The 24,794-nt window shown below is 43.9% G+C and overlaps 1 protein-coding gene across 1 annotated transcript in view; it reads left to right on the top strand.

Annotated features, from left to right (window-relative positions):
- The first annotated feature begins 1,202 nt into the window (after positions 1-1,202).
- LOC133017819 (receptor-type tyrosine-protein phosphatase mu-like) overlaps positions 1,203-24,794 on the top strand; it is a 171,993-nt gene continuing 148,401 nt past the window's right edge. Inside the window, exon 1 of the mRNA XM_061084029.1 lies at positions 1,203-1,275. Coding sequence (XP_060940012.1) covers positions 1,203-1,275 — 73 coding nt within the window. The remainder of the gene's footprint in view (positions 1,276-24,794) is intronic.

Raw genomic sequence — 24,794 nt, 5'->3', positions numbered from 1 at the left:
TGTGTGATGATGCAGCCTTGTTTTCGCCAGGTCGCCTGATGAGGTCGTCCTGAATGTCAGGCTAAATTTCTCTTTAATGGCCGAACGAGCATTAAGACTCCAGCTGCCAGAGACTTTAAGTTTATATTAAAGTTATATTTAGTGAATTAAAGGCGTCAGGTTGAGTATGAGAAAGTTTGGCGACCACTCCTTCAAACATAACAATAACAACAGATCGGCTGTTTAAGTGACCGTAAGCCCGACATTCAAATTGTTATTATCCATCTCCTAAACCGCAGCTATAGATCTAGGATCCGAACATTCAGGCTAAAAACAAGGTTTGAATCTACTGTTTTCCAGTCGAGTTTGAATGTCCCGGCTCACGGACACCACAGGAGCAGAGGCATGTCATGTTTTAATTCTGTTGTTCTATACGTTTGAGGAATCTGTCGCCAGTTACTTCAGTTGTATTGGATTTGGCTGCCATTGTGTTTGACCCGGAAACTCAAAGTGTCTACTCACCACTTCGGCAGAGTGGTGAGTAGATAAAGAGTGAATTTTCATTTTTGGGTGAACTGCCCCTTTAAAAGAGAATCAATGATGATGTTTAAAGACAAAAATATGTTGAATAATATAAGTGATTATGTCTAATATTATAAAATAACTTAAATCAAAATGTCAATTAGTGACTCATTAATTGCCACCTTCAATTAATGATCTCTGGGTGGGTTCACCGAACATAGGTGATGATGATCATGATGATTATTATGATAATGATAATTAATGTTGTTATTATGATTTCCACCTGATCCTCGAGTCCACAGCTGCCGTTGATGACCCGGATCCAGGGGCCGCAGGAGGAGGGGACACCTCGGGCTCACAGGCGCCCTCTACCGGCCGCGGAGCGAGCCTGCAGCCGCTGCTCTCCTGGAGCAGCCGGACCAGTCGATCCAGGCGCAATCCAGGAATCAGGACTCACTCACACATTCCTCCTCCTCCTGCAAGTGCGGAGCGAGAAGGAGCAGCAGCCGGGTCCTCTCACCTCCTCCTCCTCTCCTCCTCCTCCTCCTCCTAGGCTCGGAGGACAGGGCGAACACTTGGAGACGGAGCAGCGAGAAGAAAAGTGGCGTTAGATCCAAGTTGCGAGGTTCCAGAGAAGAAGAGTTGCTCCGGTAACCCCAGTGCTGCTGCTGGGGGTGAACGCCACGACGCCGCGGTCGAACATGGATAAAGTTCTCAATGTCTTGTTTGCTGCGGTGACCCTGCTGCTGTGCGCCCGGGGGGAAGTTTTCAAAGGTAAGAGGGATTATTAACCTGGACATGTTGGACGTGTCTGTCCCCTGGAACCGCGAGTGGAGCCTGGAGACACTTCAGCTCGAGTTGATCCACTGCTCTGTCTTGATTGTTTTAATCGCAGTTTTGCAGCTTTTAAGTGAAATTCATGGTGTGAATTCGAGTGGAATCTATTTGGATTCGTAGGTTGCGATGGATGCATTTTTGGAGACCCAAGTTGAAAAGCTGATAATTACGCACGTTGGATCCACAGTTTGCAGGCGTGCGTCAGTTTCTCGTTGTCTCACCTGTTCAGAGCTGCTGTAATCAGAGTTTCTCGTCTTGTCACTAATCTCTATGGAGTGAAATCAATGTGATTTAAGTCAAAAACATGATTTTTACGCACGTTAGAAACACAGTCTGCAGGAATCCACCAGTTTATCGTAGCCCTCTGTTCTGACCTGCTGTAATCAGAGTTTATCGTCTTCTTAATAATGTTCATGGAGTCAATTCGAGTGAAATCAACCCCAGTTATAGGTTGCGATGGATGCATTTTGGAGACCAAGTTGAAAAGCTGATATTTACGCACGTTGGATCCACAGTTTGAAGGAATCCATCAGTGTCTCGTTGTCTCACCTGTTCAGAGCTGCTGTAATCAGAGTTTCTCGTCTTGTGAGTAATATCTATGGAGTCAATTCGAGTGAAATCAATGTGATTTAAGTCAAAAGCATGATTTTTACGCACGTTTGAAACACTGTTTGAAGGAATCCATCAGTTTATCGTATTATCCCCTGTTCTGAGCTGCTGTAATCAGAGTTTCTCGTCTTGTTAGTAATATCTGTGGAGTCAATTCGAGTGAAATCGATGTGATTTTAAGTCAAAAGCATGATTTTTACGCACGTTGGATCCACAGTTTGCAGGAATCCATCAGTTTCCCCCGGTCTCACTTGTTCAGAGCTGCTTTGATCGCAGTTTCTCGTCTTCTTAATAATGTTTATCGAGTAAATTCGAGTGAAATCAACCCTAGTTCTAGGTCGTGAGGATGCATTTTGTAGACCAAGTTAAAAACAGAACCTTTACGCACGTTGGATCCACAGTGAACGCCACAGTTTGCACTTCGTTGATCATTTTGTGATTTATTTGTGATCAGTTTCTCGTTGTCTCACTTGTTCCGATCTGCTGTAATCAGAGTTTCTCGTCCTCTAACGAATGTCTTTGGAGTAAATTCGAGTGAATTCAATGAGTTAGAGGGTGTATGGATGGATGGATGCATTTTCTGGACCAAGTTAAAAAACGAGCTGTGCACATGTTTGATCCTCTCACTTCGTTCATGGTTTTGTGGTTATTTCACCTCCTCGAAACTACTTCAATCTGAGTTTTTCGTTTTTTAATTCATCTTTTTGAGGCTAATTCCTGTTCAAAGAAACATGGGAAGTGCGTCACTGTGGATGCATTTCACAGTCCAAGTTAAAACCATGACATTTACGCACGTTGGATCCACGAGCAGGTGCTCCTCCACAGTCCGTGTGTCTAACTTTATCTCTTGGCTGTTTTTTAATGTGATTAACCTCGAGCAGCCTTCTACTGTCGTTGTATTCCAGTGTGAACTCTGTGCGAACTTCATTTCTTCAGTTAATGTGTGCACAATGTGGATTCATCTCTTTTCACTAAATTCCTTGTCATGCACTTTATCTGTAGTTTATATGCGTTACGTGTGAATGTATTTCTCCCTCTCCATCACTATAAGTACCCCAGTTCATAAAATAGCTGGTTATGCAGAACTGGTCAGGTGTTGAAAAAGCTAAATTTGAAGTTTTACAGCCTCTCCTTCAGTTTCCATGTAATGCAGTTTGATTCCAGCTGAGAATGCATGCATCATTATATTTCTATTCGTCATTTAATACCTTCAATTCAATGGATTTGTGTATTTAATGCAAACTGCCCCCCTGAAGCAGATGCAACACCCCTTCTCTAATTAATGCTGCTCACTATTCACAACACACATTCGCAATTTAATTTGTATTAAGTCTACTTAAAACTTTGTGCAGAGAAAAAGTTCAGGGATTAGCAGCAGATAGCGATAATAACACAGACTTTCACCTTCACTGTTAATGGCTGGGTCCAGAGGGACTTCACATTCAGACTCTCATTCAGCGCCTGAAGGCTCGTTTCTGCTGCCTCAACAATGACATTTAATGTGGGGGAAAAAAGGGACATTAACCCACATTCATGCCAATCAATGTGCTGAAGCTGATCCATACTGCCAATATAATTAGAGCTTCACACAGAAACCTCCTTTTTAAAAGTGGGAAAAGGCAGATTCTGTGTGTTTGTGTGTGTTTTTTGTGTAGTAATGTGCTGCTCTGTGGAAGCGGTGGAGCTTGGAAGTTGTGTTGTGGATTTCAGCTCCTCAGTCGGAAGCTGTGGGATTCAGCAGGCAGCTGATGCATTTCTCACAGAGCCTGTTGGGGGCAGCATGGCACACACAGAATGTGAAACCCAGATGATGGAGCTGAGCTGCTCGGGAGTGGAGGACCTCCAGTCAGACTCATAGATCAGGATTCAGATGCACTTTGGAAACTCTCCCAGTCCCTGCTGTGACAAAGCACTGCTCTATTTAACCAACAAATATCTTGTCTGCTAAAAAAAAATCACATTTTGATTTTGTTTACGTGCCCCTATTGTCTGCAAACTGGTACTGGATGTTTAGAGTTTATACTTTTAACATTTTCTGATGATTAAACAGTGTTAATGTGGTGTAGTCTTCATGGCTTGGGGCCTTTTTGTCATTTCATGCCAGAGAACCATCTTACCCTGAAGCTCAAACCTATTCCCAGTCCATTCCTGTGTGAGGTTTATCAATCTCACCCGCTGGCAGCCCCAGGACCAGGAGATGTATTTGCTCTGCAGGACTCCCAGTGGGGCCGGAGCTGTCGATACATGTGCTCCTAATTGCACGAGTGTGTGTGTAAATATGTAAACCAGGAGGAAATCAATTGGATGCGTTCTACTCTGTGAGGCTGAGGTGACGGATTACGGCCACACACACACTCGGCTTGTGGCTCGAGACATTTTGTTGTGTGGAAGAAGGGGGGGGGGGGGGTGTATGTGCGAACAGCTCACGAGGTAATTAGATCACTGAGGTAACCATAGTGCCAGCGTACTTCAGTGCACAGTATCGGCTGAAATTTGATCACAGGGAGCGGTCCTCTGGAAGTCTTTTAATTTACACGTATAAAAACTCCACTGACTCTATAATCAGGATCCTGCTGCTTCAGTGTCATCTCCTTCCACTGCGTGAACTGGTTTAGTTCAGATTATTCTCATTCTATATTTCCCCTTCCCGATACTGATCAGATTCCTGGACTTTGTGTATCATGTGATCCCGAGTACTGGTCCCCATACTGGTGCATTTATAAATATAGCGAGTTATTTAACAACTGTATGCTACTAACCCTGTGTGTAAGTGGTGATTATGGACTTTATTCATAGCCTGGCTCAGGTTAAACCGGGTTAAACAAATACAGACAGGGAATGAATGTCATAGAACCTTCTTTATCGCCATATAAGTAAAAAAAAAAAAACACAAATAAAGAAATGTAGTAATACACAACAAATACTATCTTTTAAATGGTTCATGTGCATCCACGGTTTCTAAAAATAAAATACCTTTTACGTTTTAAACAGAACAGTAACAGCATCAAACCATAAAACTGTTAACTCCTTTAAACAAATGTTAACCTGCAGCCAGAGTGTAGAACAATATATATTATATGTCAAACATCCATCCTGATTCACTAAGTTGAACATTTACATCACTCTTCATTCACTGTCCGCTCTACAGCTTTAAGTATTGTTGAATATGTTTTGAAAATTGTTCCTTGTTCAAACATATTGTGTACTTTAAAAAAGCTGAGGCATATGTATTGTGTGTATTGTGAGCTACTGACAGGACAGGGGCTCTTTAGGCTCTTTAAGGGGCCAATCGGACGTCAGCTAGGGCCTGTGCCCTCACTTGGCCCCCCTGCCTCTGGATCCGCCCCTGCTAGAACAGTAGTGGCTAGTGGCAGCATCAGCAATTTTCCAGGAAAGGAAAATTGCAACTTCATCAGAGAGGGGGAGATAGACTAACATACTTGAAAGAAATCGTATAGTTTCAGTACAAACGTTCGTGAATACCCGATCCGGCATTTTCCGAAGTACCGGAACGTCTCTACTAGAGATGACCGTCCACCCCCCCCCCCCCTCTCCATCTTTTGCATTCACAATGCCCACTGGATGTTATACTTCCAGAGCAGCAAGAGAGGGGAAAAAGTAAATCAACACTATAAATCACTTGTTGTGTACGGCCTGTGCTTCTGCTTCCTACATCATGAGGACAGCTTCTATTTTTTTTGTTGTTTTTTTTTGTTCGACGCCCTGGCCTTTGATATCTATACTCCGTCTTTTGACCGAGCACATTAAATTCCAGGGAGCTGTGCACTTTGTTATGTTTACCACCTTTTTCCAGCAGCCATAAAACCTGCCTTGTTTTCCTGATAGGGGTTGAGCCACGTCGCGTGTTGAGAATAATGCCCGAGCCCGGAGAGTGGAGCTGCAGTTTGTCACCGCGGAGTGACGGCGGCTGATAGCGCCCCGGCTGACCGCTCCTGATTGCCATCCGAGCTGTGACTAAGGAGTGAAACAACACAATCGGCTGCTCGGGAAGATAAACAGCACTTCATTTGAAGTCTGGCGATAATTTAGATCCTCACTTGAAATGTTTCTCCACTCCCAGCTGACTGCGATTTAATAGAGACTTTTTTCTGAAAGGTGTCCTGAAGGGTGGCAGTTTCTTTTGTGTGAGCCAGTGGAGAATGAAATTAAATATGCATGTGATTTTTTTTTTTTTTTCTTCTTTCTAATATGGATGGCTTCAACCAATGTTGTAGGAGGGGGGGGGGGGGGGGAAGAAAAGCTTCTGGTGATTGATGATAGTACAAAGCAGAAAGTGAGGTGTACATTCTTCTGTGACTTTGCTTCTCAGACACTTTTCTTTTTATTATGAAGATAATGAAGGAGGTAGAAACACGTGGATTCACCGAAGCTGTTCAAACGCTGCGGTTACATGTGGGACTTCCTTGAAAAGAGAGGTTTTCTGAGTTTGTTAGCAAAGTCGTCTGAAGGCTGATCATGGCTGGTTGATGGGGGGGGGGTGTCACTCTAAAAACTTTAACTTTCAGAACGCGCAAACATGAAATACTGCAGTAACGACTCGGTCGACAGAGATATACTGCATTTTTCATCAATAGAGATGTCTAACGTGTGTATATATTTATATATTCATCAATTATCCATACCTCTTATATCCTGATGAGGGTTGTGGGGAAGAGCTGGAGACGATCCCATTGGGCGAGAGGCGGGTACAACGTGGACAGGAAGCACAAACAATCATTGACTCACACATTCGCACATATACAAGAAGAACATGGCAACTCCAACCAGAAAGACCCCGAACGAACCAGGATTCCAACCGGGAACTTTGTTGTTGTGAGGCGACAACATGTAAAATGACTGGTGTAACTTCTAACACAACTTCAGTGACTGTTTTTCACAGTATCTACAAATATCCACTATCTTGTATTTATGATACAGGAAGACAAAAACTGTGACTATAATGTTATGTGATCTGAACCAAACTGTAGTTTCAGGGAATCACACAAAATATCGGTGCATTTGTTGTTTTGAGTCCAATAAAAAACAACAGCTCCTAAAGTAGAATTACCTGGACAGGAAGCACAAACAATCATTGACGCACACATTCCCACCTACACAAGAAGAACATGGCAACTCCACCCAGAAAGACCCCGGCCGAACCAGGATTCCAACCGGGAACTTTGTTGTTGTGAGGCGACAATATTGTCCAACAACATGTAAAATGACTGGTGTAACTTCTAACACAACTTCAGTGACTGTTTTTCACATATGTAAATATCCACTATCTTGTATTTATGATACAGGAAGACAAAAACTGTGACTATAATAATATGTGATCTGAACCAAACTTTGGATTCAGAGAATCACATAATATCGGTGCATTTGTTGTTTTGAGTCCAATAACAAACAACAGCTCTTAAAGTAGAATTACCTGGACAGGAAGCACAAACAATCATTGACGCACACATTCCCACCTACACAAGAAGAACATGGCAACTCCACCCAGAAAGACCCCGGCCGAACCAGGATTCCAACCGGGAACTTTGTTGTTGTGAGGCGACAATATTGTCCAACAACATGTAAAATGACTGGTGTAACTTCTAACACAACTTCAGTGACTGTTTTTCACATATGTAAATATCTGCTATCTTGTATTTATGATACAGGACGACAAAAACTGTGACTATAATATTATGTGATCTGAACCAAACTGTAGTTGCAGGGAATCGCAAAAAATATTGGCGCATTTGTTGTTTTGATCCCAATATCAAACAACAGCTCTTAAAGTAGAATTACCTGGACAGGAAGCACAAACAATCATTGACGCACACATTCCCACCTACACAAGAAGAACATGGCAACTCCATCCAGAAAGACCCCGGCCGAACCAGGATTCCAACCGGGAACTTTGTTGTTCTAACATGACTTCAGTGCCTGTTTTTCACAGTATCTACAAATATCCACAATCTTGCGTTTATGATACAGGAAGACAAAAACTGTGACTATAATATTGTGATCTGAACCAAACTGTAGTTTCAGGGTATCGCACAAAATATCGGTGCATTTGTTGTTTTATGTCCAATAAAAAACAACAGCTCTTAAAGTAAAATCCCCCCCCATGGTAAGATTGATGCACCTCCGCAGCCCTCAGTGACTTCCGTTGTGTCGCTCCTCTCCTCCTCTTTGCTCAGCTGCCTGACAAACAAAGACGACACGAAATCACATCAAGCTATTTCAAGGCAATCCCGCATTTCAAAATAAAATCTGCCATCTGAGACGTCGCAGCAAAGGTCAGAGTCGAACGTCGGCGTCTGAAAAATTAAAGATCAGCGTCGCTACTTCCAGACGCCAGAGTCACGCCAGGTGCAAGGCGTCGTATGAGAGAAGGTTATCTAACATTTTGCTATCCTCATTAGACTTATTATAACCGAATAACAAAACATGTTGCATCCGCGGGTAAAGGGCACACAGCTTGACACATTATTCAGCTGCGGTTCTATGGGAGAAGTCAGCATCTGCTCTGTGCAAATCGCCACAAGGGCTTCGAGGAAATGAGGCAAAATCACCAAGTGAAGGAGAAGATGAAGCAGGTTAAAGGCCAGATTGATACACCTGGAAAACAAGAACACAGATCCATGACTAGTTGTGCTCGAGGAAAAAAAACAAAAGAATTCTGAAATTAATTTCATTTATTCTGCTGTTTCTCCAGCTTTCTAAATTAAATTTAATTGCCGTGACAACAAACATTAAAAATTAATAAAAGTGGTATTAAGACTGTGACTTGAGGTACACTCTGTATTTGCACAGCGACACATTTTGTTTTGTTGGCTCCACACTCTGCAACACATTAAATCTAAAATCAAACAGGGACTCTGAGGTTAAAGTCATAACTCTCACCTTTTTGATTTGAGTGTTTTTTAAATCCACCGTGGAGCAGCTGGAGCTCCTTTTAATACGCAGACTCCAGTTTAAGGGCACAGAAAGTAATTTGATAAGTTAACTGAAATAAAGTCATCACGCTTAATCCTCCAAATACAAAATAAATGCAAAGGTCGACTCAAGGTCAAAACTTGATTAACTTGATGAAATTAAGACCTTTTAATACAAGTTTTCTCCTATTTTCAGCTCAGAGTACTCGCAGACCACATGTTTTTTCTTATATAAAACAGATTAATTAAACTCTTCTTCATGCAAAGACCTGTAGACATCAGCAGAACCTCGGTATCTTCCCTGTCCTGCAGTTACCTCCTGGCTTTTTCTTTTTTTTGGAGTCAGATGACCGACCTGGCCGCCAGAGAACATTCCATTGTTTGACCAAAACAAAATCTCTCCGGTTGTTTTTGACTGAAAGCTGAGGAATCATTGTTCTTCTGCATTGTCCTAAAACTGCAGGACATTTTGTAAAATACCCATATTTTAGCCGTAATGTGAAATTAGAGCTAAACTCTCACATTAAAAGAAACAATGAGGATGAAGTTAAAAGTGCTGGCCTGCAGAGCCGACACACAGGCGGCAGCAAAGTGACTGTCCAGGGTGTTTTCAGACATTTTCAGGAGTTTGTGTTTCACATAGAAAGAATACGACATCTGACATTCAGATGAGGGGTGGAGCCTGGGTGGACCAATCAGGACGCAGGACGTAATTCCTCTGAGGAGATCGCATGTTGTTGTTTTCAAAGCAGTGACGCTTGTATTGGCTGTTATCACCTAAAGCTCTTTAATGTCTTAGTGTTTCGAGTTTAACACTTTCATTGGCGTATTGTACGTGTATGGCTCCTCTTCTTCATCCTGAGATTGTGGCTTTCTACGAGTTTTGCATCCATCGTGTGTTAGAAACGCTGCGGAGCTACACACACTGTGCACTGAACGTGTGGAAACCAGTTAAACGTTGTTCCGTCACTAACACTTCCCCGGCAAAACAAAAGTGAATAAAATCTTAGAACGCAAAGTCGAGCAATATGGTTCATCGTCTTCATATCCCCGGAGTGCCACTCCACATTCAATCATTAGCTGTTGATTTTATTTACATTCTTGAGAGGCAGTGATAGTTTGAAGTTGGTTCTCCAGGCGGCTGATGTGTGGCTGTGTTATCTGGGAGCTCTGCAGCGGAATGATAATTGGCCTTGAGATGTGACTGTGTGAAGGATGCTGGACAAACAGAGATGCTCTAATTATACACAGCTCCTTCTTCAAATGAAGAGGATAAAAGCTAATGAATCGCACACAGGCCAGCGCAGGGGCGGCCTAATGAAGAGAGAGTGAGAGACAGAGAGGGGAGTGTTTGTAAGAGAGGAGAGAGTCTGTCTGTGTGTGTGTGTGTGTGAGTGTGTGTTTGTGTGTGTGTGTGTTGGGCATGCTCGAACAATTCTGTGATCTCATCACCATGTCTTAAAACCTGGGTATAAAAACAACTTGCTATGCAGTGGATCATGTTTACAGAAGTCTGCCGTCGTTGTCGGTGGCTTCGGAGAGTCCGGGCGCACGGGAGAGATTTCACTAATTAATGCTCCAAGGGTCTGAATTGTTATTAATGGTGACGGAAGGAGGAGGGGAACGAGGGAGTGAGGGAGGAGTAGGAGAAGCAGTTTAAATCAGGACATTAGGGGGCGTCGGCTCAATTCACCGTTCGGCCTCATCGCTCTGAACCAGGCTGGATTAATTAGCAGGTTTAAAAAAGAAAAATGCGATTGACTTAAGTTTGTATTCATTCAGATTCTTTGCTATTGACAATCTAACGTTGAAGTTCAGTGTGCGTCATGGAAATCGTGACGGAAACCAAACACGTCAAAAACTAAATTGTTTTGCAAAATACGAAGAAAATCGCTATTGGACGTTGTTCTCGAGATGTAAAAGTAAAAGGCCAAAAAAATACGTGCCGGAAACAAACGTCGATGCATCTTCACTACACAAAGAGAAAATCGCTGTGGTGCATTCAAAAAAATTAGCACCTTCAAAGCAAAGTACGGTTTGTGTAGAGAAGCTTCAGCATCTCTATAAAGTAAAATAAATGAGTGTGTTCAACCAGGTGTCAGATGTTTGTGTGTTTTTTTGCGCAGTGGAAAAAAGCAGCTCAACATTTTTCGATTGAAACGTCTTTGAGAATTAAGTCGGCATCAGCGACGGATGAAGAGCAGCCGCGCAGTTGCTCAGATTGCATTGACCCCGCCCCCGGCACATTCTTCACATATCTTCCACGAGCTGCTCTTCACTCAGACGGTTTCTCTTCTGCATTGTCGCCTCTCACCCGAGGGTTATTACGAGAAGTGAAATTGATTCAGATACGGCACGCTCTGTTATTCGGTGCAGGTGAGTCTGTATAGAGCCTTGACCTGATGCGTGAAGCCTCATTTCAAGTCCTGTCAAATACCTCCCCCCACCCCCCCTACACACACACACACACACACACACACACACACACACACACACACACACACACACACACACACACACACACACACACACACACACACACACACACACACACACACACACACACACACACTGCCGGGAGTCGCACAGTTGACGATGCTCTAAGTTTCTTCTGTTATTTCATGAATAACTCTTGAGTTTCCTACTTCGCGGGACAAGTGCTCTGGCTAACTCAGAGGAGACTGTGTCTCTCTCTCTCTCTCTCTCTCTCTCCATCCCTCGCTCACTCTCTCTGTCTCTCGCTCGCTCTCTCTCTCTCTGTCTCTCTCTGTCTCTCTGTCTCTCTCTCTCCCGCTCTCTCTCGCTCTCTCTCTCTCTCTGTCTCTTTGTCTCTCTCGCTCTCTCTCTCTCTCTCTCTCTCTCTCTCTCTCTCTCTCTCTCTCTCTCTCTCTCTCTCTTTCGCTCTGTCTCTCTGTCTCTCTGTTTCTCTATCTCCTTCTCTCTCTTTCTCTCTCACTCTCTGTCTCTCTCTCTCTCTCTCTCTCTCTGTCTCTCTCTCTCTCTGTCTCTCTCTATCTCTCTCTCTCCCTCTCGCTCTCTCCCTCTCTCCCTCTCTCTCTCTCGCTCTCTCGTGCCAATAAGCTGTCAGCGTACAGGCTGCCGCGCCTCACACACAACTGGTCGTGTCGGTGGCTGACGTGTGTGTGCGTCTGTGCGTGTGTGTGTGTGAGTGTGTGCGTGTGTGTGTGCGTGTGTGTGTGTGTGAGTGTGTGTGTGAATGGGAGGCGGCTTCTGCTGTTTCACCTTGTCTCCTGTTATTTATTAGGCCTCTGTCAAGGCTCAGGCAGTAGGCAGGTGTACGTCCCTCCCCCTCCTCCCCCTCCACCTCCTCCTCCCCCAATCCGGGGCCTTATGAGTATATAACCAGGGGCAAAATTCTCCATTACTGTCAGTCTGAATCTGTTGCCGTCACATTAGCGCACGTCACCCAGTCATTAATGCATTAGGCCTCGTTGGAGCGCCTGTTATTTGCATTGGCTTTCCTCTCCGTCTCTTTGCCCTTGTGCTGAGAGCTGCCTCGGCTGAACCTGTTTGACCATTTAACTGTTCAATAATGAAGCGATCCCCCAGGATGAATTAGGCCCTCATTGATTTGGGTGAATAACGGTTATAAGCACGTGGAAATAAAAAACCTAAATGAACCGTCGTTTAGCTTTTTACGGCCTGTTAACGGGAACATGTGGTAAAATGTCCACCTTTTATTTATCTTTCTGTACTGTGTGTGTTTTAAATGCAGCCGTATTCCCACAGCATATGATCTCCACGCTAACGGCCGAGCGCCATTATCCGCCCTGATCCTCCACTTCCTCCTCCCGAAGCAGAATGTACCTGATTATACTCCCATCGGTCACACTCCGGTGCCTATTTGCAGGCCGTTATCTGTTTGTGGTGGAGACTCCTCGGGGGGAAGCACGCAGCCGATAAGAGACTGTTGTTCTGTAAACAGCCCTCTGACTTCCTCCGGCTGGGCTCGGCTCCCTTTCATACGAGTCTCCTTTGTGTCGGCCCTGAGCTCAAACCTCCGCGTGACTGATTCCCCAGGCGGCGGTTTAATGGCATTACTGTACGCTCCTCACCACGCCGGGTGGTCACTCTGGTTCCGCCGCAGCCGGAGGGGGGGTTGTCCGTACCCTTCAGAAGCCGAGGAAGACGGTGGGAGCGATGCTGGAGGAGAGATGAACTGTTGTCTCTTGCTCAGCATGCGGAAAATGAGGATGATAATGCGACCCCCCCCTCTTGCCCTTAAACTCAGTAGCTTGTGGTAATGGAATTATCAGGTGGTGCCGCGGTGTTTTTCCTCGCTGTCAATCACAATTTTAGTTTTTAACCATGTGGCAAAACCCTTATGACTGGATACATTAGATCCTGACTTTAGCTTCTCACAGGGACACTTCAGCCACGCACTGAACTCTGGTGATGCACCGCAGGACTCAACGCTAGCGAGCCGGGAGTTCGATGACGTTTCTAAAATGCGACAGTAAATATCTGCCTCCGACTGCTGCCCCCCCCCCCCATCTGAATCCTGCAGAGCCTTTGTTGCTGTTGTTGGAGAATCTCCCGCTGCGTTGTGTGTGTCGAAGGCAAATTTGCGGCGAATCTCTGGACCCAATTCTCTGCAGATGATCCCACGCAGGACATGCCTGAAAAAATGCTTCTGTAAACAGTCCGGTGCATCGGTGGCTATGCTACAGCAATAAGTTTGGAAAAATTGTGTTTTGTATAATTTTGGGAAATATTGAATATGAATATTATTCAATAACTTCGGTCTAATACTGTATGTTGTCACCAAAATCACGTCACAGATCCAGGGTCTCCTGCTGGCTATGCTACAGCAATAAGTTTGGAAAAATTGTGTTTTGTACAATTTTGGGAGAAAATCCGTAAACGCACTGAACTCTGGTGATGCACCGCAGGATTCAACGCTAGCGAGCCGGGAGTTTGATGACGTTTCTAAAACGCGACAGTAAATATCTGCCTCCGACTACTACCCATCTGAATCCTGCAGAGCTTTTGTTGCTGTGGTTGGAGAATCTCCCGCTGCGTTGTGTGTGTCGAAGGCAAATTTGCCGCGAATCGCCGGACCCAATTCTCTGCAGGTGATTCCACGCAGCAAATGTCTGAAAACTAATTCTGTAAACAGTCCGGTGCATCGATGGCTATGCTACAGCAACAAGTTTGGAAAAATTGTGTTGTGTATAATTTTTGGAGAAAATCAGTAAACGCACTAAACTCTGGTGATGCACCGCAGGATTCAACGCTAGCGAGCTGGGAGTTTGATGACGTTTCTAAAACGCGACAGTAAATATCTGCCTCCGACTGCTGCACCCCCTTCCATCTGAATCCTGCAGAGCCTTTGTTGCTGTTGTTGGAGAATCTCCCGCTGCGTTGTGTGTGTCGAAGGCAAATTTGCGGCGAATCTCTGGACCCAATTCTCTGCAGGTGATTCCACGCAGGACATGCCTGAAAAAATGCTTCTGTAAACAGTCCGGTGCATCGATGGCTATGCTACAGCAATAAGTTTGGAAAAATTGTGTTTTGTATAATTTTGGGAAATATTGAATATGAATATTATTCAATAACTTCGGTCTAATACTGTATGTTGTCACCAAAATCACGTCACAGATCCAGGGTCTCCTGCTGGCTATGCTACAGCAATAAGTTTGGAAAAATTGTGTTTTGTACAATTTTGGGAGAAAAACAGTAAACGCACTGAACTCTGGTGATGCACTGCAGGATTCAACGCTGGCGAGCCGGGAGTTTGATGACGTTTCTAAAACGCGACAGTAAATATCTGCCTCCGACTACTACCCATCTGAATCCTGCAGAGCTTTTGTTGCTGTTGTTGGAGAATCTCTCGCTGCGTTGTGTGTGTCGAAGGCAAATTTGCCGTGAATCTACGGACCCAATTCTCTGCAGGTGATGTCTGAAAACTGCTTCTGTAAACAGTCCGGTGCATCAGTGGCTCCTCTGGGGCGGACTTGTCTAACTGCTGGACAGTCAGTCAGTCAGCAGCATCGAGCTCAGTTGCACGTTCCCTCGTTTAATTCGCTAACGTGCCTGAGCAAACAGTGCATTGAGAATCAGCAGCCACAGGCAGCGACGGAGCAAACTGTTGCACCGAATAACTCTTGTGTTAAACGCCGCTTCATCGACACAGCCGCTGAGACACACAGCTGCAGGGGCCCGGCGCTGAAGACAAAAACGATAACTGGAAAAGATGATGCTTGGCTCGGAGCCGGGCTCCCACCCTGTAATCACAGTTTGACATGCGTAAGAAATTACAGGGCGCGGGAGTCATTAGAAGTGCGGCTGCGGCGCCGCGTCGCAAACGGAAACAAAGTTGAAAACACATGTTTTTGGAATAATGCACATCTGAATAAACAAAAACCAGGCGAAAATCTGACAAGTTGATTGTGATGCTAGCGCGCTGCCCGCCAGGGGGGTAGAGTCGGTTGGATGTTGGACTTATTTGTATATCAGGGGCAAAAGAAGGAGTAATTAATGTGGAGCGCCTCGAGCATCAGCAACATTATCATCAGTCCCGGCGCCTCGGCTTCACACATCACCCTCTCCACTTAAACACGTTAGAATTAACTCGACATGTTTGTTGTGTTTCTAATGTTAAAGTGAAACAATCTGTCTTTGTTGGATTTTTTTTTTAAGCACTCGGTCCAGTTGTCTTTATATTTATTTTTTGCTCGGTAGCCTCGAGAGCTACAGCTTAAAACCCTCTGAACTCTGTGTGAATATCTCTTCTGTAGTGTGAATATCATTACCCGCTGCTCAGGCTCGACTCAAATGCAAACATGTCTTTTCCCCGTCCTACAAAGTCTTTGAGCAAGTCCCAGGGCTAATGGAGGATTTCCCTGTTGCCATTCCCAGATCTCTAAACGGGGCATTATTCATAATAGGATCCCTGCTGTAGGTGGGCTGTGGAGACGTGTATAAAACGAGTCAAGAAGAAGAAATAAATCCCACAGCAGCTGGATTCACACCAAAACTACGATTATTTCTTCTTTTTTTTTTGTCACCACATATTTTTTTAACCAAATTCAAATATGCCATCATGTTTTATTTTCTTTATTGCTTGTCATGGCTGATGCTCTTCCTTATTCACCCTCCTACAAATTATGTAAATGTTTAAAATTACTATTCAAAGAAGAAAGCCCTCTAGCTGCTGGTTAGCAACTTGCTAGATAGAAAACCCCAAATGAAGCAGAAAGACCTTTTAACAGTGACATTTTCATTTCCCATTTATTTTGGGAAGTATATGTGTGCATATATATATATACACATATAAATATTTAAACTAGCTCAAACTGTTTTCTGAGTATTTCCCAATATGTGTATATTGTGCATGATAAATATTCATTTTTGTGACCCCTGACAGTCTAAGGATTGATCCCATGCTCTTTTGTAAACCTAACCAAGTAGCGCTGGGTCCTAAGTTTGCCAAACTTTACTGTGAAAACGAACTAAACAATAAAAAAACACAACATAAATAAATAATAAATTCAGAAAGTAAAAAAGAATAAACTGCACCAATGAACGAGCTTCTTTCTCGGCATGTTTTTAGCGACAGTGATCAGCCGCAGACTCCAACATTTCAAATAGTTGCTCTATCTTGCTCTGGTGACGTAATTTGGAGACAGAACCTGCACAGTAGTTATCTGGGGGTGGGGCTGCAGCATCAAGACCCCGCCCACATACCAGTGACACCTGTCAATCGCAACCACACCCCCTTTTGTAACTTATCAATTAACTAATTAGAAACAAGCTTAACAGAGAAATGAAGAAAAACCGCATTTCTTTTTTAGTTTATCCCATTTGCTAACCTTTACCGGGTGTACTTCAGTACCTGCACAGGCAGCCACTAGGGGGCGACGAAGATGTGTTAGCTTTAATTAGTTTTTCATGTCGTTTATCTGTCATAATTTAATTAAATCATCAACTAGATCATTTAAAATAGACAGTCAGAAATATTTTTTGCGATATAGTTTTTTGCACTGACCGTAACAGATGGGATGTTGCATCGTACACTGCATCGTCCTGAGAGATACAGGAAGCACCCGAGCGTGAGTGAGATGAAGCGTTGACGAGTGAATCTTCCATCCATCGCCCTGGCCTCCCTCAGAGATTGGCTGGCCTGGCTCCTCCCTGCCGCGGCCACTCGGCCTCATTTAGTCTCTGGAGAAGCTGCAGCGGCATCAAACAGAGCAGATCAGCACGGCAGTGGCCCGGTGAGGCCGAGGTTCACACCATGAATAATTTACTCCCACGAGCCCAAACTTCTCGCCATAAGACTAATATTCAGCAGCACCTGTGTGTCTGAGAAGCTTCCCCCTTTCAACCCACAGGTTCTCCTCCCGGGGGGGGAAACCTCACCCCAGCTGTGCTCTCACCGAACTGTCAGAACAGCATCGCAGTGGCTGAGCTGCGAGGACAGAAGTGTACAGAGGGAATGGAATTCACTCTGCTGCCGTGTGACTGGACTCAGCAATACTGAGCAAAGTTTGGACATAATTAGGACCTTGTTGAGCCTCAATACTTTCTTGGCAGCGACTGTAATGCAGCGGTGAATATTAAGACTAAGAGCTGGCACCCGATGTCTGCACGGATCTGTAAACATGTTTACTTCATTCTTTGACTTTAGATATTTACTCTCATCGTGAAGGTTCAGTCAGTCACTGCATCTCCATCAACAGTTTCCTTCAGACGGAATCGTAGATGTTTAGATTTAAACATTTCAATCATAGTCAAGAGATTTTCGAGGATGTCATGATATTATGAAAAATTTATTTTCAAATTCCCAATACTTATGATTATGTGGTTCTGATGTGAAAACATATTGAGTATAATTATATCCTCTGATATTTCCCCCAAAAAATAAATGTAACCTAAAATGACGACTTCCTTTTTGTAATATTATATATTTTTGGGAAATTCATGACTTTATTCCAGTAAAATGAGTAAAACTCTCATTTTATTCCTGTGATATAACAATTTTTTCCACATCAAATTGTTTTATTCTTCTACAGTGAACTTACAACTATAGTCTCATTAAATTCCATCTTTCTAATCAAAATTTCAACTATTGCTTTAACACCTCCAGGTTTTTTTGCGGGGGGGGAGAATGGGTTGGTAGCTGAGTGTCATATGTTTTATAATATCCTTGTTCTATGCATATAAATTGCAGAGCACTCGTGACTTTCACTTGAGATCACCACTGAATTTTCTACTACATTTCATCATTCAGCCTTCATTTCTATAATTATCTGAACAAAAGACGCTCGAGCGGTGACAGATCAGCTGCGGCAATCATGCCTGTGTGGGCGTTTGTGCACATAAACACATGGACAGTGTGTTTACTGTTTGTGTGTGTGTGTGTTGCTGTGCGTAGCTGCACGGTTGTTATCCTGTGTCCGTGTGTGTGTTTTCCTCCTCGTCTCCGTGTCAGGTAGCAGACTCGTCTCGGGCTTATTATCAGGGAAGTGACAGAAGGCTGAAGGCTGCAGCGCCGGTGCCTTAATGAAACCTGGGCGCCGGCTAATTGGTGACACGGTGGCGCAAGGGAATGAGAGAGGCGATAACCAGAGTGGCAGCAGGACGAGAGGAGAGGGGACAGCGGGTCCGGCCCTCACACCGGTGAATTAAACCTGTCGTGTTCGTTTGTGGAGCACACAGGAGGAGGGAACACCTATCCCCCCCCCACCCCGGTAGACTAAAGATAGCCCCGGTAACCACGATTTCTACTCAGCACTCCCCGGGTTTTCACTTTCAGTCCTTTTCTTATTACAGCTCGTCAAGTCCGTCTCCTTCGCTTTCAAAGAGTCAGGTTTGACTGGAATGAACCTTTGTCCCTTTTCTTCATTGTGGCTGTTTTTTTTATCATGAATTGTCACGTATTCAAATTAAATGAACTAATGAAGTTGTGCTCGTAACAAAAGCCAGTAAACGTTGAAGTGTGGCGAGTTTTGAAAGAACGAAAATAAAACTTTCTTCTTCTCATAAGGACAAAAGTTTGCTTTATTATTTGCCCTGGTTTGCCTCAAGGCCATATATCAAAATATTGACTTATTGTTATTGTGAAGTAAATCGACCTTTTCTCTCTTTCTTCTCTCCCTTTGTTCATCTTCGGCTCTTTCACCTCGACCTGCAGCGTCGCTCCATGACTCCACTTCCTGTATCTGGAAGAGAAATGAGAATCACAATTTTCTTCTTAGAATTGAGGATATGATTCTCTCACATTATCAGGCAGTCGGTTGTGCTAGATTCATCATTTCGTCCTTACAGTCAAACTTGTCTTTATTTTTTCTCACTCATGCATAGATTCATTAAGAGTGGGTCGTCAGAGGTAACCAGAGGGTTAATGGTTCGATCTCCATCCTTCCAATTCCACATAAGGAATTGTCCTTGGGCAAGATACTGAAACCCCAAACTACTAGAAAACACTATAAAAATATATATATACAGACCATTTACAATGTACTTGGTCTAGTTGTCTGTTACTCTGCATCACATGGGTTAACGCCATGTCATTGGTTGAGGGAAAAGATTACAGTGTTTAAGATTTATTGGGAGAAAGTAGGAGCGCTTGTTTTGCTGCAGCTGATGTCCCTAATGAAAATGCAACTGAATCGAGATCTTAACACGATTAATCGTTGCAATTTCGTGCAATTTCAGCTTCTGCAATATAATAACATAAACAGCTAATGCCATTTGCACAGTTAGATACCTTTTAGTGCATAAATGTTTCTTTTGTTATTTGGTTAAACATCCCTTCAAGCTGGCTGGACGTGCCTGCGGTCGTCGGTCGTCCTTCCTGCCTCACAGGAAGCCAGTTTGTCTCCCTCTTGTCCGTCAGGGCTGGGGGTCTCCCTCCGGGGGGGCAGGACTGACCTTTGTCTGTGGGCAGGAGGAGCAAAGTACCGCCGGCCTCGATCTGTCCTGCTCCCAGCTGTGTTTCCGCCTCCGAGAGGACCACAGGGGTTATGTTGGAGTAAAAGCAAACGAGGTACAGTATGAGCCGTGTCGCTCAGCTGGTCGCCGGCTGATGGCCGTTACTCGCCCCATTTATTTTCATCGACCAATATAATCCGTCACTGAAATTCAGAATTATATCAGCCGTTTAAAAAGTTCATTATGAGGAACGACTTACTCTTACCATATAGTCAGCGTTTCATTAAGTTAAAGAACTGTGTAAAGAAGTGATTGCATTGCAGCTCAGGAGGAGATTAATCCAGGGACTGAAAGGTGTTGAAATCCCTCTCTCTATCCTCCATCTCCTCCGGTTCACATCTGAGGCTAAGCCTGTTGTGTCCCAGAAGATCGGGATGAAAGACCCGGGCGGGTTGACCGTGTTGTTTTAGGCCCCACATGTAAGGACCTGATCAAACCTCCTCGGTGCTCATGGGCCGACAAACATCACAATAAATCAGATTTCCTTCCACTTCGCTTCCCTCCCTTCTCGCTCAAGTGACAGATCTAGCCCAAGTCTGTGATCCGGCTGTCCTCGGCTACACGCGGAGATCAAAGCCGGCGGAAAAACATTTACATAAAAGATTATGTATGCGTCGTAATTAGTGGCAGCCTCGGCAGCGACAACAGGGAAAATCTGTGGTTTTGGCTGCGAGATGAAAGCAAGGTGGGGTGAGATTTATAATAACCAGGTCTGTGCTTCAGTGTCACATTTTTAATTGAAGAAATCCCCAAAGAGGGTCCAGCTTCTCCAGCAGCACCTGACTCAGAAAAGATAGGTTGAGATTAGTCCTATTAATTTTTCTTAATGCATTCATGCACATTCATTTCATCCGAGATAATTGCACAGTTTACTTTGATGGCTGGCCTCCTACTTTCATATGCCCAAGTGTACGGCTGCACGCTCGGCAGTGCGTATCTCTTAAACACACTCCCCCCCCCCCAACTTCATCTAATTCCAGACAATTCTGTCCGCTTGGATGTGGAACGTGAATCATTAGAAGCCTTTCATTTTGTTTCAGCTTTAGACTCGTACGTGTTGCTAAGGGCCCGAGGAAGAGCAATGTGGAATTTGGACACGTGATAGGTTCAATACACTTTGAGCAAACAAGCAATTCGCTCATCGGTGACATTGTCGATTGCGACAAAAGCATGTGCACAACGACGGGATCCTCCAGTCGGGATTCTGCGTACTTCGTGGAGTTTCACTGAATTTTAGATTTACCAGGTGAACAGCTCTCGTAGCATTGATGGTGGCACCCATAGACATATATAAAGACTAGATGTCTCGTTCGACTGAGCCGGACGTCCGCACATGGCGGCCATCTTGCCAAAGGCAGTTGCTCACCCATAACATTGTGTTGTAGTGGTACTTCCTTTTTATATAACCATAACTTGCTCAATTTTCAACCCATTTTTAAACAGTCTGGTTTGTTATAAACGTCAGAGATGTAGTTATGACACTCCATACATTATTACATTTTTTAGAAAATGACATGATTATTCATACGTATGCAGTGTCATATCTACATCTCTGACGTTTATAACAAACCAAGCCGTTAAAAAATCGGTTGAAAATTGAGCAAGTTATGGTTATTTACCACTACCAACACAATGTTATGGGTGAGCGAGCTGCCTTTGGCAAGATGGCCGCCGTGTGCGGACGTTTGTCTCCGTTGGCCGGCAACGCAGACGAGACATCTAGTCTTTATATATATCTATGGTGGCACCAGGGTTCTGCGGACTTTACTTTCATTTACGGTTTCAGGAAGAAAGCTGCAACCGGCATCACCACAGGCCAAGAAAACTGCCCATTCCAAAGAACAGGCTCTGCACTAGTCCTATAAAAATGTTTTGTCATATTTGATCAAGCTGCCTCACTGTGATTTAGACTAAGGGATGCTAGATTAATGAAGTGGGGTTTTGTTCCCACTCTACGACTCTGAATAACCATATTTACTGCATGTGGAGAATTTTTCTGAGGATGTGTCAATTGGCGAAGCTGTGAGGGAAATCGTTTTAATGTGTCTGTGCCACAGCGAGTCATTAGAGGCAATTTCCACCGCCACAAAGAGGGTCAGCGGAGGGGGTCACATTGTTTTGTGTGCTCATCGGACTATTATCGAGACCCCGTGGAAGAAGACAATTTCTGAAATTCCCTTCTAATCGTTATGAGTAGCTCGGCGAGGTGGAAGTTCATTTTGTACAGTTGTAGAAGGCTACTGTGCTCAGATATTAAATGGGACGCCCTCGGATGTGCGCACCTTATCTCTCACTTATGCATCGGCGCACAGACACACACACACACACACACACACACACACACACACACACACACACACACACACACACACACACACACACACAGACACACACACAGGGTAGAGCAGTGACAGAGGCTTATCCTGCCGTGGGAGGAGCTGACATTTACTCTGAAAATTCACCTTTGGTTTCTGCCCCCTGGATTTATGATATCGCTCTTATCTGGATTCCATCACAATTTTTCATTACGCTTGTACTCTAGCAGTGTGTGACTTTGTGTCATGGCTTGTAAGATTTGCCCTTAGAGCATAAATTGAGTTGTCTGAATAGTTTGGTGCTGCATCGCTGGTGTTTCTTAAAATATACGCAATATGTAATCATCCTGACGACACGCGCTGACATTCTAGATGAGTGCATTAGGCCGGCATCATGGCCGCTGTTGCAACGACGCCGGACCGGATATGAGGAGAAGCGCCGGCTGCAGCGGGGGTTCATCCAAACCCGGCGCTTAATTAATGTTTCGCCTGACTTGCTCCAATTCTGTCAATCCCTAATTCCAGGAGGGATATTATCCTTTACCCGTTAATAAGTTTTTAAACATCTTTTCAATTTTCTTGGGAATATGTGGAAGATTTTGCTTAACATGTCTAATGCATCTACAGTATTTCCCCCCTCGCAGGAGAAAGTCAACAGCAGCTGTCATCCAGGAACATTTTCTCAAGTGCAAATCTTCTCATCTTGTCCCTCATTACGCGAGTTCTTAAATCAAAAAAATCCTGAAAAGCAATTACATTGGATATAAGTGGGCCCTAAATCAGAGGATGGGATAACTACTTGTTTTTGTCTGACAGCGCGTTGGAAGCAAGACGGAGACAATCAGCTGACCCTGCCACGGCTTCCAGTTTGGGCCCAGAGCCGAGGCCACATTCCACCTCAGCAGCCATGTGTGATGCTAACGCCCCCTAATGTCAGGCAGCACAGCTTGATCCTCAGTGTAATGAGGAAAATGCTTGAAAAACAGATAATACCCCCAAACGTGCACGCTCTATTAGACAGATCACATTTCATTGTAGCTCAGTGGGGGGTCCGGACTGACCGAGTGGTTGTTGTTGGTGCCAACAACTGATGACACGTTGGCAACGGATCTCTTAAGCGACACCAGGAAACGATAAACAGGCAGCAGTTAGGCAAATCAGAGAAGAGCAGTTTGCAGCCTCAATCAGCTTGTTGTGTCTGTGGGGTTATGAAGTGTTAATAATCAAATTTGATGATTTCAGATGAAGGGAAACTGATTTACTGTATGTGCCCTAAAATCACAATTTTAAGACTCACTTCTTTCCTTCCTTTATCAAGAAAAGCTCTTGAATCTCGTTGTTTTCCGTGTTGACATCATCTTTCGTGTCTTTTATTTGTACCTCTTTGACTTCCTGGGATATTTATATTGTTTTTTTCCTCCTCAATTCTGTTCCTGTCGCGTATGAGGAACTCTTCAAGGAACCCACTTGCTTGTGGTGAAATCTGTTTTTTTTACTGCTGTCTTCACAAGGGCTCACTCTGATATTCTCTCAGGTAAAACTACAGAGAATGTTTGGAGTTCAGTTTTAAAAAGTATTTAAGGACATGTTATAAGGGTATGTCTCCTAACTCACGTGGAAGAATAACCATTGAGCTTGAACTTTTCAACCAAATGTAGTGTTTTTCGTAAATCTAGCTGTAGGTTTGACTGACAAATACCCAAATCGCTGCTTACAAGGAAGCTTCTCGTCTAGTCAGCGATGTCACCGCGGCAGAGGAACCCAGCTGCAGCCCACTCGCGCTTCCTGCGTGTTCTCCTGATGATGTTGTTGATGTTGATTATTAAGTGTTAATAATCAAATTTGATGATTTCAAATCAAGGGAGACTAATTTACAGTATGTGCCCCAAAATCACAATTTTAAGACACTCAATTCTTCCCTTCCTTTATCAAGAAAAGCTCTCGAGTCTCGTTGTGATCCAAGTTGACATCATCTTTCGTGTCTTTTATTTGTACCTCTTTGACTTCCTGGGATATTTGTATTGTTTTTTTTTCCTCCTCAATTCTCTGTCTGTCGCGTATGAGGAACTCATAGAGGAACCCACTTGCTCGTGGTGAAATCTCTTGTGTTTTCGCTGCTGTCTTCACAAGGGCTCACTCTGACATTCTCTCAGGTAAAACTACAGAGAAGGTTTGGAGCCTTTAACTGAGTGATTATTCTGCGTTCAGTGAAACTTAAGTATTTAAGGACATTTTATCAGGAAATGGCTCCTAACTCACGTGGAAGAATAACCATTTAGCTTGAACTTTGCAACCAAATGTAGTGTTTTTCATAAATCTAGCTGTAGGTTTGACTGACAAATACCCAAATCGCTGCTTACAAGGAAGCTTCTCGTCTAGCCTGCAATGTCACCGTGGCAGAGGCATTATTAAGTGTTAATAATCAAATTTGATGATTTCAAATCAAGGGAGACTAATTTACAGTATGTGCCCCAAAATCACAATCTTATGACACTCAATTCTTCCCTTCCTTTATCAAGAAAAGCTCTCGAATCTCGTTGTTTTCCAATTTGACATAATCTTTCCTGTCTTTTATTTGTACCTCTTTGTCTTCCTGGGATATTTGTATCGTTTTTTTTTCCTCCTCAATTCTGTGTATGTCGCA

Source organism: Limanda limanda, chromosome 13, assembly GCF_963576545.1.
Source record: "Limanda limanda chromosome 13, fLimLim1.1, whole genome shotgun sequence".
Lineage (NCBI taxonomy): Eukaryota > Metazoa > Chordata > Actinopteri > Pleuronectiformes > Pleuronectidae > Limanda > Limanda limanda.
The sequence above is the reverse complement of the archived record's forward strand: the minus strand, read 5'-3'. Positions and strand labels throughout refer to the sequence as shown.